This window comes from Macaca mulatta, chromosome 15 (assembly GCF_049350105.2).
Source record: "Macaca mulatta isolate MMU2019108-1 chromosome 15, T2T-MMU8v2.0, whole genome shotgun sequence".
NCBI classification, from domain to species: domain Eukaryota; kingdom Metazoa; phylum Chordata; class Mammalia; order Primates; family Cercopithecidae; genus Macaca; species Macaca mulatta.
The window spans coordinates 8,991,056-9,011,402 of NC_133420.1; the positions used below are offsets into that span (position 1 = coordinate 8,991,056).

The following is a 20,347-nucleotide window of genomic DNA, read 5'->3' on the forward strand; positions in this document are numbered from 1 at the left end:
ATTTTCGGGTCCCCAGAAGAAACTGTGTGCTGGGGCTGCTGCTGACCCAGGTGTGGCTGTGCCCTCTCAGTCACACTCAGTGAGTGGCATTTGCCAGGCACCATCCCACAGCCCTGCAGAGGGGAGCAGGTAACAGATGTGCAGTTTGGGCAAGCCCAGGTTCGAGCCCCAACCCCTCTCCCAGCTCCTGGGTCTCTGTAAATGGAAGATGGGTCTCCCCGCTTCAGAGGGTAAGGAGTCCCTGGTTCACACAACAGACATTAGCCCTTGCCAGAGGCCGGGCTGGCAGCTGAGCTGTTCACATCTGTGCATTCTTCAGCCCCTGCAGCAACCCTGAAAGGCAGGCATCCCTCAAGCTCCATTCTGCAGACGAGGACACTGAGGCTCCCAGGGCCAAGGGCACACAGAGGTCCTAGAGCTAGGATGGGCCGAGCCCCCCACCTGGCTCACTTGGCAGGTGTTCAGAAGCTGGGGGTAGTGTGCTGCTCATCTTCAGCCTGCAGCTGAGGACGATGTTGGATTGCTCATCGCAGCCCTGGCCGAAGAGGCACACGCAGAGCCATGTCCTGCGCGGGGGAGGACCCTGAGTGGCAGTCCAGGCAGGCATGGGGACCCCGAGGAGCAGGCAGAAGGCAGCAAAGCCTGTGCTCCTCCCAACAATTGTGGGGGAGCCTCCGTGGGCCCCACGGAGAGCCCAGGCACAAGGATTGCTGTGCGCTGGGGTGACCTAGTGCTGTAGGTCAGGTGTTCAAAATGTAGAGGACGCAAATGCAGCTGCCAGCCAGTCCTCCTGGGCCGGGCAGACAGACAGCTGTTGGGAGGCGGGAGCTGCCTGACATTCCAGGCATTTCAGGGCCTCTATAAAGCAGGGGCGCTCCTGCGGCTGTGGGGGCTGGGGAAGGGGAGTGCGGGGCGGCCCCACTCACCAGCGTGGCACAGGACCAGCCCGTTGGAGCCCACTGGGGCCTGCCATCTGCTGGGCAGAGGAGGGCTGCTGCTGCTCCCTGGGCCTCAGTCTCCTCCTCTGTAAAATGGGGAGAACAGAGGCCTCCACCCCACCTCCCGGCTGCTGGAAGGGCCCAACGAGAAAGGTATGAAGAGTCCTTGGTACATGGCCAGCGCCAACCAACCATCTGTCCATGGACATGATTGGTTTTCAAGACACATTCAGTGCCATGGGGGTTCTGAGCACAGAGAGCCCACACCCCTCTGGGGGGTCAGGAGAAGCTGAGGCTACACAGGGAACCAGGGGAGGGTCTCCTGGCAGAAGGCCATGCAGAGGCCCAGAGCCTGGAGGGCATGTGGCTGTGGGGATCTGGTTTGGCTGAAGTCTGGAGCAGGTGAAGCGTGGGGTGGATGCCAGGGACTCCTGAATGGTGGGCTGGCAGGCAGGGGCCATGGGAGGTTTCGGGGTGGGAAGGACCAGGGATGCCAGCTCATGTCTGTGCTAGCTCAGAGCCTGTCCAGGTCGAGCAGCTCCTGGCCTGGCCCAATCCTGCGCCCCCCACCCTGTGTCTCCTGGGGCGGCGACACCCCCCACAGCAGCCGGTCTGGCTTTTCCACTCTGCCTTCCCCTCTCCCAGCTCCCCAGGCCAATCGCTTCCCCTGCTCCAGGGAGAACCGAGGGTCATTTCAGTCCTGTTCAGAGCTGGACGCCTTCCCCAGAGCCAGCTGGTCTGCGTCCAGGCGGCCAGGGCTCGGACGGGAGCCACACACAGCCCGCCCCCCCTTCACCTCCGTTCTGCACTCCACCACCTCCCTCAGAGGGCAGCTCACGTTCCAGCCTTTCTGCAGGGGCTCCTCGGGCTGCCCCAGGCCCAGCCACCTGTCTCCCCCCTTTGGGACTGTCCCTCCCGGCCCCCACTCTCCTTAATCGCTGCAACACATGTGTGGCTCCGCTTCCCTCTCCACCTCCTCCCCCTTTGCTTTTTCCCTTCCCCAAGCTTACAGCCCTGGCCCTGGAGTTTACAGCTGCAAAAAAAAACACACACACACTCATGCACAAAACCAACTGTGGAATGTTTTCCTGCTTTCGAGCGGGGTTTATGGCTCCAGAGGGCTCTCTCCTCCACTGCCTCTCATAGCACCTGACATCGAATTGTATTTCCTCAGCACTCTTTTCCACTCTTACTGAAAGCTGGGCTAGGGGCTGGAGACTAGGGCCCAGTACGAGCCGGAGCAGAGGGGCCGAGAGGTGAGGATCAAGGAGGATCAGGGCCCCCGCCGTGATAGGCCCACAGGGGATCGTGCGCCTCCTACCAGAGCCGCACACACAGCAGGTCTGGTTTTTCCATTTGGAGAGGGAACTGGGCTCCTCAGAGGCCAGACTGAAGTGTGCGGCAGCCCCGCCTCCTTGGACTTTCATTCATTCTTTTAACAAAGTCATTCATTCAGCCAGTGTGCGCTGAACACCACCATGTGCCAGGCTTGGGCGTCGGGGGCGGGGCAGGGAGCCAGCCAGCCAGAACCCTGGGCCCTGGATCCTGCAGTCCAAGGGGGCCACAGTCCAGACAACCCAACACCAACATCTCGGCTGAGGTGGCTGGTGCTAGGTCAGGAACGACGTGGCATACAGGGCACTGCGTGGAGCCCCTCAGCTTTCCTTGGGGGCGGTGGGGGGCGGGTGCTGTTCGTCACAGAAGCCTTCCCCACAGACAGGCTGTCTAGGCTGCAGGCAGAGGGAGCAAGGCATTAACCAGAACAGGCGGGGCAGGAAGTGCCTCCCTGCAGGGGAGGTGGGAGGCTGGGAGGAGAGGAGGCAGCGTCTGAGAGTGTGCATGGGGGCTGGGGGGACGGGTCTGGGCCGTAGATGGCCTGGTGGTCTCTGTGAGCACTTGGACTTCACCCTTCGGGCTGTGGGGGCCTCAGAAGAGTCTTAAGCAGGAGAATGAGACATATCAAGTCAGACGTTTCATTGCAAACAGCAGAAATGGGCTCCAGCCAACTTAAGACAAGAGAGATTTCTGGAAAGGTCTGTGGGAGCTCCCACATGGAGGGAAAGGTGGAACAGCCGAGCCTCACAAGGCAGGACTGGCCCAGCAGCCTCTCTTGGAGTGGCCAGTGCTGAGACAGTCCTCGGTCTTGCTGTCCTCAGATTCTAATTTCCAGGAGAACAAAGGTGCGGGAATACTACACTGGACGCCACCCACCAGCAACCAAAGGGACTGGCCACCAGTAGGGCAGGGACAAATTGCATAGACATTACATTGTGAGCAAAAGAAGCCAGATCCAAAAGAGTCCATGGTCTATTTGTAATAGGCAGTCAGGTTACGGGGGCAGAAATCACATCAGTGGCTGCCTCGGCAGGGGGCTCATTGGAAAGGGCTCAGGAGAATATCCTGGGTGGGGAGGATGGACACTGTGGTGGTTACAAAGGTGCATTTTCATCAAACTATACATGTAAAATCTGTGCATTTTGTCCTATGTGAATTACATCACAGTGAAAAAAGAGAATGGAAGTAAAAGCTGTTCTTTTGCGAACAACAAATCAATTAATCCAGGGAAAGAGAGTCTGCCTGGGTAGCTCAGACCACACACACCCATCATTCCTTGGCCAGGGGATAGGGGGCACCCTGCCAGACAGCTCCCCCAAGACCTCTTACAACGAGGGAAGGTAATTTCCAGAAGGCCAGCCAAAGAGCTGTTGTCAATGGAAGACGGAAAAAACACCAAGAGGGCACGCACCGGCCTGGTGCTTGGAACACTGAAAGAGATGGTCCCCGGTTGTTTACTTATAATGTGAAACAGTGTAACCAAGTAGAAAAGAATGTTAGTTTCATTAGTCTAGCCACCACGGAAACCTGTGTGGGGCAAGAGCTGATGAGTGAGAAGTATATGTGGGGTGGTAAGGTGGGAAATTTATCTACAAGGTCCTTTTAATGATTGGAATTGGCGAAATCTTGGGTTCTCTCACCTCAGGCCACCCATGGACACGTGACCCAAGCAGCAGCATCCACCAGGCTTCTCATTCTGGGGGGGAGGACCAGGATGGAAAATGTCTGGAAGGCAGGGATTGTCCTATTGGGGACTTTTCCCCAAGGTTGTTGCCTCAGATAAAAGAAATGTGGTCTCCTTGAATCCTTGAATTAACTCCTCTGGCCTCAGGAAGGAAGGAAGGAAGGAAGAACGAACGAACGAAAGAATGAACGAACGAACGAAAGGAGGAAGGAAGGAAGGAGAGAGAGAAAGAGAAGGCCAAGTGCAATGGCTCACACCTGCAATCCCAACATTTTGAGAGGCCAAGGTGGGCGGATCACCTGAGGTCAGGAGTTTGAGACCAGCCTGGCCGACGCGGTGAAACCCTGTCTCTACTAAAAATACAAAAATTAGCTGGGTGTGGTGGCGGGCACTTGTCATCCCAGCTACTCCAGAGGCTGAGGCAGGAGAATGGCATGAACCCGGGAGGCGGAGGTTGCAGTGAGCCGAGATCACACCACTGCACTCCAGCCTGGGCCACAGGGCGAGACTCCGTCTCCAAAAAAGAAAAGAGAAAATCAGAGACAAGTGCTGGTCACGTGGCGCGTCAGCTGTCGGCCCTCCCCATGTGTTGCTTGACATGTGCACGTACATCCCCGCCTCCGTCCAGGGCATTTAAACCCTCTCGTGGGCGCTCCCCGCAGCTGCCATCAGAGCCCTGCCCAAAGGGAGCTGGCCTTCCCCCTTCGTGCTCCTGTGCTGGGGACCCAGGGCGCCAGCACCCACCCCGCCCCAGCCAGTGCTTCCCTCCAGGCCTATGGGGACGCTGGTGGCCAAGCTACTCCTGCCCACCCTCAGCAGCCTGGCCTTCCTCCCCACTGTCAGCATCGCGGCCAAGAGGCGGTTCCACATGGAGGCCATGGTCTACCTCTTCACCCTGTTCTTCGTGGCGGTGAGTCTGGGGGCCGGGAGGAAGACCCGCACGTGCCCCATCTTGGAGACAGAGGAGAGGCTGTCTGTCCACAGCGTTCTTGTATTGAGTGATGGGCAGAAGTGATTTGAAAATGAAAGAGCAAGCCCAGGTGGGGTCTGGAGACTGAAGAGAGAGGACTGGGGGAGTCCCTGCCCCTCTCTGGACCTCAGTTTTCCCATCTGTGCCAGGAAGTTGCTCTGGGATCACTGCCTGTGTGAGACCAAGCCCGGGGTGGAGCAGGGCCATTGAGTTGAGAGTAAGCCCTTCCAGGGTGCCCCTTTTCTCAGCTGCTAATCAATGCCCCCAAGGCTGCCCATGGGCCACCTCCGCTCCCTACCTCTCTTCCAGCTCTACCCACAGGCCACGATGGAGCAGAGGTGGATGGAGAAAGCCAGGCCTGGGAAAGGGTCTGTGGGGTTTAGGGAGTGTGAAGGCTGGGGTGAGTGAGTCTGATTTCCAGAATCCTGGAGCTGCCCTGGCTCAGGAGGGCCTGCTGGTCTCTCCCTCTTCTGGGGCCTACTTCTCTCTCTGTGGATCCGTCTTTCTCTTTCTATTTATATGTCTGGCTGGCTGACTGTCTCCGCTCTCTCTCTCTCTCTCTCTCTCTCTCTCTCTCTCTCTCTCTCTCTCTCTGGCTCTCTCCTGCTCTCTGTTTCCTGGTACCTGTCATTGGGTGATTTTATCCGTCTTTCAGTGGAGCACCGGGAACCCCATCTGTCTTTGTTTCTGAGGTCCCTGTTTCTGGGACCCCTGTGTCCCCTGTCTTCTCTCTCTGGGTCTCTTTCAATCTGTGTTTCTCATATTGGTTTTCTATGTCTAGTTTTCTCTGTTTCTCTTTTTTTCCTTTCTCTGTCTGTCTGGTTCTCTTTTGATTTGTGGAACTCGATTCCCATGGAATTCACTCTCTCTCAAGCTCTTGATCCCACCCTCACTGGTTGTAGTCCCCTGACTCTCCGTGTGTCTCTCTGGTGTCTATCCACCTCTCCAACTTCTCTCTATGTATATCTCTCCATCTATCTCTATATCTACCCATTCATCTACCTGTGATCTATTCATCTATTACCATCTCTCCATTCAGCCATCATTTATGTGTCTCGGTACCCCCTGCCTTCCTGCCTCTGTCTTTCTGACTCCGCTAACATGCCCTACTGCTGGACTCCTACAAGTGGTGCCCCACCTCTTGCTCTCCCGAAACCTTCGTTGCTCACCTTCCATCAGACCCCTCCTTCAATGACAGCCCAATCCCCAGCACGACACCCGCTCTGGGGAGGCAAGCATCCCACTAGCCTCCTTCTTGGGGCAGTGCTGGGCCCAACCTGTGAAAACTCCACCTCCTCTCCCCAGACAGCCTCCTTCTCCAGCAGCAGGGCCTCTATAGGCAAGAATGCCAAGTGCATGTGAGTGCACACAGGCAGTCCTGAGCGGGTGAGGCCCGTGAGCTCCCACATGTGTTTGCAAGTGTGTATTCACATGTTATGTCTGCATCCTGAATTGGTCAAGTCCAATTTTGCCTGCAATGGCAGAAGTTGAGTGTGTGTGCGTGGGCTGGGAGCAAGGCATCCCCTCCAGTGTGTGCCGCTCCTAAGGGTGACAGTGGCCTGGGGCAGGCTGGGTCCATTGTTGAACCAGATGCCCTGGAGCTTCTGACTCCACCTCGAGAGCCAGCACCCAGGGTAGGGGACTGGGCGGGGCTCTGTGCACAGCATCTGATTCACCTCCCCCGCAAGCCCAGGATCTTGATTCCCGTTTGGCAGATGAAGAAACCGAATCCCAGAGAGGCAGAGTCACTTGTGCCACTGTGAGATCAAACTCTTCAGAGCTCCCGACTCACCCAAATGCCACTGCGTTCGCTCCTCTGGGACTCCAGCCTGGGCTAGGGCTAGGAAGCCTCTTGGACAGATGAGAGACCGAGGCCCAGAGCAGAGCCAGGATTTCTCTGCAGGTCCCAGGGCCTTAGCGCAGGGAGAAAAGCTGGGGTCTTATTCTCAAGACTCCTGTTAGACCTAGCCCAGCAAACCACAAGCACCCACCAGGCCACCCCTCCCTGCCTGGGCCTCGGCTGGCCCCACAGCTGCCTCTGCACTGGTCTCAAGGGCCCCACCCTACCCCACCCAGAGTGGCAGGGGCAGCTGCCTCTCGTGACAAATGTCCTCCGGCCTCAAAGCCACACTCAGTCCCTCTCAAAGCTCTGCCGTCCGCATGGCGTCCCTTTCCTTCCAATCAGGCCCCTCCCATGACAATCTCCATGTCTGTGCCAGACGCCTTGCTGTGGGTGCAAACCCCACGGAGACGGTGTGCTCATCCCCATACAACAGAGGAGGCTCCCCCTGCCAGCCACTCACCTGAGCTCCCACTGGGAGCATCTGTGAAGTCAAACACCCAAGCCTGAGCTCTGACCCACCGGGTCCCCAGCCACACCCACCCCGCCAGTGCCCCAGCTAGGCCAGGTCTGCCCCTGCACTGCAGGATGGCAGGGTGCCAAGCACTGCTCTGTTTCACCTCTTTGGGAGGCAGTGCTCCTCTGAAGTTCACTTTCCCCACCTGTCAAACAGAGCTAAGTTCCCACCATCGGGAGGAGCCAAGGGCCTAGTGGCAGAGGCTCTGGGTCCCCAGGGTAAGCCAGCTCTCCTTCAGACTGCTCAGAGCCTGGCCTCCCCATCCCTGAACACACGCAGCAAACACTCTATGTTGGGAGCCGTCCATGCAGCTGGGACCAGACAGAGCCATTCCTGCTCCTGACGGGCCAAGGGAATCTCACAGTGAATGCCTTAATCACAAGTGACGATCTGTGCTCCAGGGAGGTGCACAGACAGCAGGTGATGGGGCTGGGGTCGGGGATGGGAGGGAGCCAGGAGAAGAGGAGAACAGCCTAGGGCCGGAGTCCTCCTCACTCCTGTCTCCCACAGAAGTGTAAGCACCTTGATCAGGCCCCTCCTGAAGCTTCCCTGTCCCCAAGGTAAACATTAATGTCCACTGCTGGTCACCCTCCTCTAGCCGCGTCTTTGCCAGTCTCACTTCAAGAAAGGTGCGCCACAGACAGCTCAGCATAATCTTCTGGATGAACCTGACAAGAACAGAGAGAAGCCAGACTGCCTCCTCCCTTGTTTTACATACTGGATCTCTATTAATGCCTCCTAGGTGCACCTTCCCTTTAGGCCATGTACAATTGCCATTGGTAGGAGCACTCCACTTTGACCCCGACTTGCCCGCTCCCCAGATCACCCAGGGTCCCCGCTCCATCTGTGGTGTCCCTGTCGCCTCCAGACACGGGCTGCTTTCCAGCACGCCTGCTCCTCCTGCTGAGCTGGGCTGACCAAGAGTCCCCCGTGCTGGTTCCCAAGCTTGTTTGTGCCAGTTGAACCTGTCAAAATAATTATGTCATGTAATTAAATATTACCTAAAATGATGAAATGCGAATGCAAAAGGAGAGAGAGATGTTTCCATAGAAAAGTGGTTGACTGCTTGGAAAACACTCCCTTATAAGCGTTTTGCTTTAAAAATTGCCATGAAAGTGGGTGTTGGGGAGGCGACTACGAGAGTGTAGGGCAGGGATGGACGAGCCTAGGGGGCTGTGTTCAGCTTCTGCGAGGGGTTCTCCGAGATCTTCATCCACATTAAGGCAACAGAAACCAGGAGCTGCAGCCTGGCTTTCAATGTGGGCCCTGCCAGCCGCAGCAGCGCCACGGGGAATCTGTTCAAAATGCACGTTTTTCTGTTCAACCCAGCCCTCCCGAATCAGCAACTCTCAGGCAGGGCTCAGTACCTGTGTCTAAATCAGGCCTCAGGTGTTCCGATGCCCACTCGAGCCTGCGAACACTGCTGCAGTGTAGACCAGTCATCAGAGGGGTAATGTGTGCAAGAAAAGGTCCCAGGAGCCCCCGAAGAGCAAAGGAGCCCTCAGAGAGGCTCTGGCCTCACATCCAAAGATTGACGAATGAACTCGCTGCTTTGTGCTTCCAGGAAATGCAGATGCTGAAGGTCCAGGGAGAGCCATGTAGGGTCCCCCCGGAGACCGCCCCACCTAAGCGGGCTTCACCTGAGTGATCACTCAGTCTCCACCCAGTCCTGCCAGTGCAGATGAGCGAATTCTGCTGAGGTGACATTCAGTGAACCCTTGGCACACCCCAGCCCCTGGACACCTCACTGGCATGAGCCAATTAATCCCCACAGCACCCTCTGCGGGAGTGCTCGGCAGTACCCCCATTTTTCAGATAGGGAGACTGAGGCACACAGTCATTAAGTGACACCCCGAAGTGACTTCTCGCAGCCAGCACGTGGTCTGGCGCTCTGGGTGCCGTGGCTCGGGGACCAGCCCCGGCCTCTTTGTGCTGTGACCGCCTGTGGGTTTTCCGGCAGCTCCACCATGCCTGCAACGGACCTGGCTTGTCTGTGCTGTGCTTCATGCGACACGACATCCTGGAATACTTCAGCGTCTACGGAACAGCCCTGAGCATGTGGGTCTCGCTGATGGGTGAGTGGCCACCCCCTGCAGCCAAGCCTTGCAGACGAGGACCGGCTCCCCAGTGTCCACACGCCCACCCTCAAACCAGCCCCATCCCAGCCCTCCAGCCCCACTCACTCCCATCCCCAGAAACCTCTTCCCTTGTCTGGGTTTCAGGGTTGTGATTATGAAAAAGAATATACACCTCTTAAATGCCTTAATGCCGATTTTTCATATCCATTTAAAATGACTCATTTAGTAAAAGCTTGTTGTGACACATTTCAGCAGCAGAGGCAGACAAAGGAAAAACTGAAAGTGTTCCCTCCTGTCGCCCCTTCCCTGGGAGGACCGCTGTTCACTGCTCAGGGAATTGGCTTCCTAGACTTTCATACAGACATCCGCACACGCGGGTGATATCCAGCCTGGGAGGCAGGACCGTTCATAAGCCCCCTGTCCCACCATGTTTTTTTCCACTTACTGTTGTCTGTGGCAAGGTCCCCATGACCTGAAGGCTCCCTGCCATCCAACCAGGCCTGGGAGGGGCTTCGCTTCTTCCCGTGAATCTTAGTGTCTTTGTCCTGCGATCCTATGGGATACATTCGATCCCATTCACTTTGCATAGTGATTATGGATTTTTAGTCACAGAGTCTCACTCTGCCACTCGGGCCGGAGTGCAGTGGCATGAACACAGCTCCCTGCAGCCTCGAACTCACAGCCTCAAGCCACCCTCCCACCTCAGCCTCACAAGTAGTTGGGATGACAGGCATGCACCACGACACCCACCGAATTTTTTGTGGAGATGGGGTTCCCGCTATGTTGCCCAGGCTGGTCTCGAACTCCTGGTCTCAGACGATCCTCCCGTCTCGGCCTCCCAAAGCACTGAGATTGTAGACCTGAACCACCACAACTAGCTGTGGTCTATTTATTAAAACAAGGTGCTGGGAGCACAATCCAAGCTGCTGTGTCCATGGGGGAAGCAGCAGGCTGCCGGTCCTCTCAAATTGGCTGGAGTTCAGACCCCTCAATGACCAGGCTGGGCCTCAGGGTCTCGCTGGCTGAGGGGATGCCGAGAGAGGGCACCTACAGTTTGCCTCCTGGGGGGTGGGGGGTGGGGGGCAGCCAGGAGGAGCGAGAGGGACCACTCATCTCCCCCAGTGTCTCCCTGGCCCCTCCAGCACTGGCCGACTTCGATGAGCCCAAGAGGTCAACATTTGTGATGTTCGGCGTCCTGACCATTGCTGTGAGGATCTACCACGACCGCTGGGGCTACGGGGTGTACTCAGGCCCCATCGGCACAGCCATCCTCATCATTGCGGCAAAGTGGGTGCGTATTGTGTGAGCCTCGATGAACAGGGACCCAGGAGGCCCGTCACCTCTCCCCTGTCTGACTCCTCCTGCCTTGGATCTTCGTTTACCTCCTGCCTCACAGGCAAATGAGTAGATGCAGGAATTCAGTGAAAACACATAGAAAATGGCCATCAGGTGCTCCGGCTGTGCAGTGTGTGACTCTTGTCTGTACCTACCAGCTCCAGACTGAGCCCAAGTTACCCAACCTCTCACCTCCATGCCCGTACCTGTAAAGCAGGTGTTGTCATTATACCCCCTGCCTGTCTCATGGGGTGGTTCAGGCACCTGAAGTCCTGGCATGCAGCCTGGCTTCCAATGTGCTCCACACATAGGAGCTATTTATTATCACTCTCATCATCACTCTTACTACAGCTGCTTTAGAGATGCAACATTAACCTGGAAAATGGCCTGGGGTAATCTGGGAAGACTTCCTGGAGGGAGTGAGCCTTGACTTGGCTCTAGCCAGGAGGGAGAGTGTGGTATGAGAGTGAGGAAACCTGGGCCAGAGCTTCTAGCACAGACAGCCTCTTGCAGAGCAGCAAGGCTCTGGCACCCATGAGGCCCTCACACAGTTCTCAGTGCTCCCTGCTCCCTCTGTCCTATCAAAGCCCTCCTGGCTCAGGACCAAACCCCACTCAAACTCGCCCAAGCTAAAGAGGGATCCTAGGGCAGAATAGACCCGGGGCATCTCCTGGGACCCCAGAACAGGAGGGAGCTTACCCTTGCAGGGGTCTCGCAGACCTGGGGGGCCAGCAGGCTTCAGCCTGAGCCTGCCCTCCAGGCCTGCAGCAGCCGAGGCACCTGAACATCCGTCTGCTGCATTTCACCTCTTTGGATGCCACCTGAAGTCTCAGGGTCCCAGCTTCAAGTGCTAAGAGAGGACCTGGCCTGGTCCAGCCCAGCCACACTGCCAGCCCCAGTCAGGACCATAGGGTACCCAGCAAGCCAGAGGGCAGCTGTCAGTGCAGGAGGGCCCACGGCTGTGAGGAGAGCAATCGAGTTCTGGCAGGCAGCTTGCAAAACGTGTCCCAATCCTCCCCACAGCCAAGGAGCACAGAACTGATTTGCCATTTGGCCTATGAAGAAACTAAGGCATGGAGGCCTCAGCAACTTAACAGGACATTATGGTAGGGCAGTGGCTGGGCCAGGACTTGACTTTTTTTTTTTTTTTTTCCCGAGACGGAGTTTCTCTCTTGTCACCCAGGCTGGAGTGCAATGGCGCCAACTCCGCCTCCCAGGTTCAAGTGATTCTCCTGTCTCAGCCTCCTGAGTAGCTGGGATTACAGGCGCCCGCCATCATGCCCAGCTAAGTTTTATATTTTTAGTAGAGATAGGGTTTCACCATGTTGGCCCAGCTGGTCCTGGACTCCTGACCTCAGGTGATCTGCCTGCCTTGGCCTCCCAAAGTGCTGGAATTACAGGCGTGAGCCACCGTGCCTGGCTGGACTTGACTTTTTGAGCAGGAGACAGAGGACCTGCTTTCTGTCTCCAACTTGAGGAAGCACAGCTAACCCTGGGCTGACCCAGAAGGCCCCTGGGAGTTGCCTGGCAGGGAGAGAGAGAGCGCTGGGCATCAGTGGCCTGGACCAAGGTGGGTGGCGGCAAGGAGCGTGCTGGGGCCCTGGGCCCTGGCCACCCACCTCTCGCTTCCTTCTGTCCCCGAAGGTTGCTCCTCCCGCTGGTCTTGGCCAGGTCTGAACTGGGCTGAATTGTGATTGGCCAGAAGAGAATTCACTGGTGGGTTTCCCACCAAGAGCCACGAGACTGCCAAGGCCCTCAGACTGCAGATCCGGCCACAGGAGCCCAAGATGGGCCGCCCACCTCCCCGCATCTGGGACTCAAATTGTTGTTTTCTAGACCATTTATTGTGGAGTTTATTTTAGATTTTCAAGGGCAATTGTTTCCTGGAATGAGGGTGGATTTTTCTCCCTGAGCCTCGTCCCCTCTTGGGAGGGGTAGAGCAATGACAGTCCTGGAGAAAGAGGGAGGGAGGGTTGGGTGATGGCGCCCTTTCAATAGTGCCAGGCCCGCTGCGTGACCTGGGGCAGGCTCCTCCCTTCTCCCTGGTGTTACCACTGCAGGACCGGCTCGAGGTGGGCTGGCAGCCGTGGTCACTGCAGCCAGGGTCACACGGTCCAGCTGTCTTCACGCTACTGCGCGACTGCAGGTGCCCAATTCCTTGTTGGCAATGGAATTCCAGAAAATGGAAAGCCGGGCATCAATTCATCATTCACTGGGTGGCGAAACCTGACCTGACCCAGCATAAGGCTCTTCGTGCTCTTTGCATAGGCCACTCAGCAATGGGTGCAGTTAGGGGGTGCTGCCCCCACCCCCAGGCGCTTGTGCCACACGCTGTGTGTCTGACGGTTTATCCCACTGAAATCTAAAGCCTCCTGAGTGTACCCCATGGGCCTGGCCCCACTCTGAGGCCGCCAACACCCAACCCTCCCTCCTTCCTCCCCCACAAGGCTGTCGTTCCCCAGCCCCTCCCAAGAGGGGACCAGGCTCAGGGAGAAAAATCCACCCTCATTCCAGGAAAAAACTGCCCTTGCAAATCCCAAATAGACTCCACGTGAAGTGGCCTAGAAAACACAAGGCGGGTCCCAGGGATGTGGCCCCACCCTTCCCGCATCTTCCTCGGAATGCAAACCCCTCTCTAAGCGGAAACGGCCACGTGAGCCTTCCTAAGCACTGGGACCTGAGAATCGGTGCTGGCCAAGTGTGTCTAATGAGGACTGAGATAGGTCCTTTAACTAGGAAAGCAAAAGATGCATGTCCGTGGCTCAGGGACCACCACAAGTGCCACTCCCATGGGCCACACTGGGCTGGCAGGTCCAGTACCTTCCTTCGTAAGCAATCATGGAGTCTAGTCCCCCTGGGGCTCCCCTCCGGCGGAGAGGAGACATGCAAGGGTGGCGTTGTCACATCCCAAAGAGGTGGGAGGGCAGCGGGGTCCTCACGGGGCACACGGCCTGGAGGCTCCCTTCCCAGCCATCCAGTGTGGGGTCTCTGGTGGGTCCCACCGTGAAGGGCCCTGTCCAGCAGAAGCCATCTGAGGCTGGGTGTGGCAGGAGGCTCCTGAGCCTCCTCTCCTGCCGGGAGAGGGCTGGGGTGAGCCTGTGCAGGGCCGGCTCTCGGGCTGGTTTGGGAAGGGGCGTTCCCGAGTGCTGTGACCTGAAAGCTTTGCTGTGGCCTCCTGTCCCCGCAGCTGCAGAAGATGAAGGAGAAGAAGGGCCTGTACCCAGACAAGAGCGTCTACACCCAGCAGATAGGCCCCGGCCTCTGCTTCGGGGCGCTGGCCCTGATGCTACGCTTCTTCTTCGAGGTACCAAGCCCAGCGGGGAGGTGTCCTGTGCCCCAGAGCCCACTCGGCGTGGCTCTGCTCAGCTGGGAAACCAGGGCTGTGCCCATGTTGGGGGGACTCTGACAGCCCCAGGCCAAAGTCAGGCATTAGTCCCTGCTCACTAACCCCTCCCAGAGCTATGTTGGGGGCACTGCCGTCCCCGGCACCACCAGCACCATGGCCTGTGTGGATCTGGAGGTCACAGAGAGACCAAAGCTGGCCGCCTACAGAAAGCTGGCATCTCAGATGGCAGCACAGCCTGAGAGAGGCCTGGGGCAGGTGTCCGACACCTGGAGGAGGGAGGGAGGGAGGGGAGGAGACAGGGAAGGAAGGAGGGAGAAAGTGGAGAAGGGAGGGAGGAGCAGGGGAAGAGGGATAAGGAGAGAAAAGAGGGGAGATGGAGGAAGGGAGGGAGGGTAGGAAGGAGAGAAGGATGGAGGAGGAAAAGGACAGCAGAGAGAAGGGATGGGGAGGAAGGAAGGAGTGCAGCCTGGAGAATGGCACAGGCCCTCACTGCTCTGGGGTTAGGTGGAGAGAAAGGCCACCATGAGCGCGACCGTGGGGGAGGATTCCTGCAGGTGTCCCAGTGCCCAGGAAAAGGCGCGGGCCTTGAGGGGCTCGGCTGGGTCTTGCAGAGGGAGGAGCCTTGGGGAGGGGCTGAGGCCCCAGACTGATCGCCTGCCCCCCGCAGGACTGGGACTACACCTATGTCCACAGCTTCTACCACTGTGCCCTGGCCATGTCCTTTGTTCTGCTGCTGCCCAAGGTCAACAAGAAGGCTGGAGCCCCGGGGGCCCCGGCCAAGCTGGACTGCTCCACCCTGTGCTGTGCTTGTGTCTGATGCTGCGCCCAGCCCGGCTCTGAGCCCCTGCCCTCCCCAGCTCACGCTTGGCCAGAGTCCCAGACAGTTTCTCCTCCTGCAGCTCCTGCTGTCCTTCCCTGCCCCAGAGCATGCAGGAGAAACATCTCTTGCATACCCTAAGAGGCCCCCGGGGGTCTGTGAAGGGCCCATCACACTGCACTAAATGCTTCTTAAGAACCCGCTTATTCCGTTGTGACGGGGTGCACAGCAGCAGGACCAAGCTGGAAAGATAAGAATGTTCTCCTCCCAGGCCTTGTCACGACCCATTGGCGTGTCTGGTGGAGCCCTAGGTCTGGCGTCTGCCCACCCCACTGCTGGCCAGCGGCCCAGGAGTCCCAGCCGTGTGCCAGCCATGACGGGGGGGCTCCCATGTCTTCAGTTTTCTCCTGGGAACTGCTATCACCAACTCTGTCCTGTGTCCTCAGGCTCCGAGCAACCCCATTTAGGAAGCTGGGGCCAGCGGGGCCAGCTGGATCCCTGGCCCAGGCCAGTCTGGCCCCACCCCTTCCGCTGGGTCCCTGAATCAAGCCGTTTTCATAATTATAACCAATAAGAAGTGCCTCAATGTATCAACCTCACTGCGTCCCAGACACTTTATATACATCCTAACCCTTAAAACAAGACTCAGCCAAGCGTCATCCCACCCCCACCAAAAGCTTGTTCAGGGCCCGGAACGGGGACTGCCTCTCTAGAGTGGGTGGTGTGGGAGGTGTGAGCACCGCTTCTGGTCCTCAGCACCCACATGCTGGCTTTTAGCCCTGCACGCCGTCCCCAGCGTGGAAAGGTGATGGGTTTGGGTGCGGTGCCCGTGAGCAGAAGCTGCAGGGCCCAAATGCTGGGCTCCCTCGGCTGGGCCTCCCTGCTGTGCGGTGGGCGGTCCTGTCTGTGAAGGACTGCGGGGGTGGCGGCAGTAGGTCCCAGACATCACCTCACAACCTGCGTCCCCCGGCACCCAGCGATTCCAGGCCCATCTGTCAGGCAGGAAGTTACCTACACCTGTCTGGGGCCTGTTTGTGTTTCCAGACGGTGCCACCGGCTTGGGAGTGGTTGCCCAGGTCCACTGCCCATGGAAAGAGGGCGGTGATTTGTCCCGGAGTCACCCCCTGCTCGCCTCCAGGGCTGGGAGAGAGCTGGCTCAACTCCTGGGCTGGGGACAGGGCCACCCTCTAGGCTCCTCCCCCATACGGTTGCTCTGACTCCCTGGCCTGGTGACCCCATCTGCTGCCCTGCCTGCCTGACAGCCTGGCATCCCCCAAGTCTCAGGGGTCCCTGGCCTGCCCCTTCCTCACCCGGCGTCCCTCCTGGCCTCGAAGGGCAGGCACAGAGGACAGCCAAGCTCAGCCCTTTCCTGGCCCTGGAGTCTTTGAATACAGAGCAGCCCACGGCTGGTGCTCTCTCCCCAGCCCTCAGGGTATGAGCAAGCTGAGGCTCCGGCATCCAGGGCTCCAAGCCCATCCACCCAACAGTGGGGCAGGGACATGTCCTGTGTGTCGCCATTATAGGGCCAAAGACACCCAACTTCTGTGCCCTGACCTGGGGTTGGGGGGCAGGCATGGCGCTGCCTCTGTGGGCTTCCAGTCCACCTGAGGACACCACACATACACACACGCACGTGCACACATGTACACACTCCATACACCACAGATATGCACGTGCACACATGTACACACTCCATAAAGCAGACATACACACACATGCACACATGTACACACTCCATACACCACACACTCATGTGCACACATGTACACACTCCATACACCACACACACCACAGATACACACACATGCACACATGTACACACTCCATACACCACAGACCACACATACATGCGCATGCACACATGTACACACTCCATAAACCACACATACACACCACACACACACGAGCACACATGTACACACTCCATACACCACACACACCACACATACCACACATACATGCACATGCACACAAGTACACGCTCCATAAACCACACATACACACATGCACATGCACACATGTACACACTCCATACACCACACACATACACACACATGTGCATACATATACACACTCCATACACCATACACACCACACATACACGCACGTGCACACATGTACACACTCCATACACCACACACACCACACATACACGCACGTGCACACATGTACACACTCCATACACCACACACACCACACATACACACCACACATACATACACATGCACACAAGTACACGCTCCATAAACCACACATACACACATGCACATGCACACATGTACACACTCCATACACCACACACATACACACACATGTGCATACATATACACACTCCATACACCATACACACCACACATACACGCACGTGCACACATGTACACACTCCATACACCACACACACCACACATACACACCACACATGCACATGCACACAAGTACACGCTCCATAAACCACACATACACACATGCACATGCACACATGTACACACTCCATACACCACACACATACACACACATGTGCATACATATACACACTCCATACACCACACACACCACACATACATGCACGTGCACACATGTACACACTCCATACACCACACACACCACACATACACGCACATGCACACATGTACACACTCCATACACCACACACACCACACATACACACATGCACACATGTACACACTGTATACAGCACACATACACGTGTACACATGTACACACTCCATACACCACACACACACACGCACCTGCACACACGTACACACTACATACACCACACACATACACACATGTGCACACATGTACACACTCCATACACCACACACATATACACACGCACATGCACACACGTACACACTCCATACACCACACACATACATACACCTGCACACACGTACATACTCCATACACCACACACATACACACACGTGCACACATGTACACACTCCAAACACCATGCACATACACACATGCACATGCACACATGTACACACTCCATACACCACACATACACACACATGTGCACACATGTACACACTCCATACACCACACACACCACACATACACACACGCACATGCACACACGTACACACTCCATACACCACACATACACATGCACGTGCACACATGTACACACTCCATACACCCACACACGCTGCACACACTGAGAAAAGACAGGGCGTCCTTGAGCCGGTGTCTTCCCCTCTGGCCCCGTGTGGAGACCACATGAGCCTCACACCAGGTATTGTAGGGGACAGGCTCTGGGGGCCCCGCAGCTGGAGAGCCCTGGACATCCCTGCAAAAGCAGGCACCTGCACGGTGGCCGCCCCACCTCCCTCCCCGCCACAGCTAGCAGCCAGCACCCCCCCTTCCCGCCCTGCAGCAGCAGCACATGGAAAGTTGGAGGCGGCAGGCCACTCCGAGCAGGGCGGCGGCGAGGGCCCTGCCAAGCGCGAAGGGTCACGCTGGCAGGCTCCTCACTGCAGCGATTTACGAAGGCCGTCCGGAGCCTGGCCAAGTCTGTAAGTCACGGACAATTAGGAGGCGCGCTCCAGCCCTCAGTCCCTGCCCACCGCTGCAGGCTCCCGGGCTCGAGGCCCAGCCTCGCCCCTCCCGACGGGGGCAGCCCCCTCCTCTACACAGGCAACCCCTCGGGGACCCCAGGCCACAGTCCTGAGCCCACTTTGCTAATAAGGACACCGAGGGCCAGGGATGTCAGACAGCTTGGGATGGTGGCTGCTGGGCGGGAGACAGTGCCAGGATCTTGCCAGTCCCCCAGCTGTGTCTCCCTCCTGTGGCCTCGGGCACCATGGCCTACTTTGACATCTTGGGGGCTTTGACCAGAGAGCCAGGTAGGGAGTACCCAGGAAGGGGCCACCCTGCTCCCTTGACACCAAGAATGGTCACCCCAATGCTGCAAGATGACAAGAAAGAAACATCGTGGCCTGCAGACGCAAGCACCTCTGAATCCCTGTGTCTACCAGCCCCAAGGGTGTCGTGTCCCTGGAATCTGAGAAAGGGCCTCCAAGGCCGCCCCAGCCAGAACTCCCTCTCCCCGGCCCTGATCGGGAGACCCGGAGACTGTGAGTCCAGTGCTTGGAAAAGTAGTTCTAGATGCCACTAGGAGTCCCCAGATAGCACTGGCCAAGAGGACTTGCTTTAGTGGTGGGGACACTCTGGGCTGCCCGGCACGCCTAGTGCCTGGGCATTTGCAAAGTGGTCGGTACAACCAAGAACCTGAATCTTTAAATGTTAGCTCATTTTTATTTTATTTATTTTTTTTGAGACGGAGTCTCGCTCTGTCGCCCAGGCTGGAGTGCAGTGGCGCGATCTCGGCTCACGGCAAGCTCCGCCTCCCGGGTTCACGCCATTCTCCTGCCTCAGCCTCCCGAGTAGCTGGGACTACAGGCGCCCGCCACTTTGCCCGGCTAGTTTTTTGTATTTTTTTTTTAGTAGAGACGGGGTTTCACCGTGTTAGCCAGGATGGTCTCGATCTCCTGACCTTGTGATCCGCCTGTCTCGGCCTCCCAAAGTGCTGGGATTATAAGCCTGAGCCACCGCTCCCGGTCAGCTCATTTTAAATAATTTAAATTTAAATAGTCACATGGATCCGGCCAGGCACGGTGGCTCACGCCTGTAATCCCAGCACTTTGGGAGTCCGAGGTGGGCAGATCACGAGGTCAGGAAATCAAGACCATCCTGGCTAACACGGTGAAACCCTGTCTCTACTAAAAATACCAAAAAAAAAAAAAAAAAAAAGTCACATGGGTGGCATTGCAGATGAAATCCAGGACGCCCAGTTGCGTTTCAATTCCAGATCTATAGCAGATGCTCACGTAGCATAAACCCCATGAGCTACTGGAGAGACACTTGCATGAAACACACCTACACCAAAAAATGATTCATTGTGTATCTGAAATCGAGTTTAACCCTGAGTTTTCTGTTTGATTGGGCAGCCCTGTCCATGTGGCTGGTGGTTACTGCGCAGGACGGTGCATCTGCTGGAAACAAAAGGGATGGGACAGCTCTGAGGACTCTTGGTGACTGAATGGCCACGTGCTTCCCCGGCTGGATCATTTCCCACTCTGGGGGGATGAGTGGGCACACACCCAGCAACAGCCTCCCTGAACCTAGGAGCAGAAACAGTCTGGGCCTCACCCATCACAGTGCCAGGGTCAGCCACACCCCAGCCCCACGCCCCGGCCTGCCCACGCCTGTGCCCCGCTGGGGCACACACCATACCCCCTCCTGGCACACACAGCAGGAGCCCAGCTCAGGGGAGACTGCGGCACACCTCGGGCAGCACCAACGCAGAGACCGATTCTAAACACTTAACGGCAACATAAACAGAACAGGCACCTTCACCTCCCCGCAGCTGGTGTGAGGCTGGCATGGCATGGGGCAGTGCTTGGGCCCCCCGCCAGGCCGTCCTCTGTTTGCACAAGCGGAGGCGTTTTTTGTCTGAGGGCAGTCTGCGTGCTGTGG

The 20,347-nt window shown here is 57.3% G+C and overlaps 1 protein-coding gene across 2 annotated transcripts; it reads left to right on the forward strand.

Annotated features, from left to right (window-relative positions):
- Positions 1 to 790: 790 nt before the first annotated feature.
- MYMK (myomaker, myoblast fusion factor) lies at positions 791 to 15,454 on the forward strand. Of its 2 annotated transcripts, none has more exons than XM_028834635.2 (5): positions 791 to 1,091; positions 9,245 to 9,359; positions 10,505 to 10,653; positions 13,885 to 14,001; positions 14,711 to 15,454. In XM_028834635.2, exons 1-5 carry the CDS (start codon positions 1,032 to 1,034, stop codon positions 14,858 to 14,860), a joined length of 591 nt encoding a protein of 196 aa, XP_028690468.1. In that variant the 5' UTR covers positions 791 to 1,031; the 3' UTR covers positions 14,861 to 15,454. The 2 variants fall into 2 exon arrangements, with proteins under 2 accessions (XP_028690468.1, XP_014971917.1); XM_015116431.3 differs by lacking the exon at positions 791 to 1,091 and adding an exon at positions 4,618 to 4,867.
- The last annotated feature ends 4,893 nt before the right edge of the window (positions 15,455 to 20,347 follow it).

Coding starts and splice junctions, on each gene's coding strand:
- MYMK (XM_015116431.3), top strand. CDS start 4,733: ATGGGGACGCTGGTGGCCAAGCTACTCCTGCCCACCCTCAGCAGCCTG. Junction 9,360..10,504: donor CATGTGGGTCTCGCTGATGG/GTGAGTGGCCAC, acceptor TGGCCCCTCCAG/CACTGGCCGACTTCGATGAG. Junction 14,002..14,710: donor TGCTACGCTTCTTCTTCGAG/GTACCAAGCCCA, acceptor TGCCCCCCGCAG/GACTGGGACTACACCTATGT.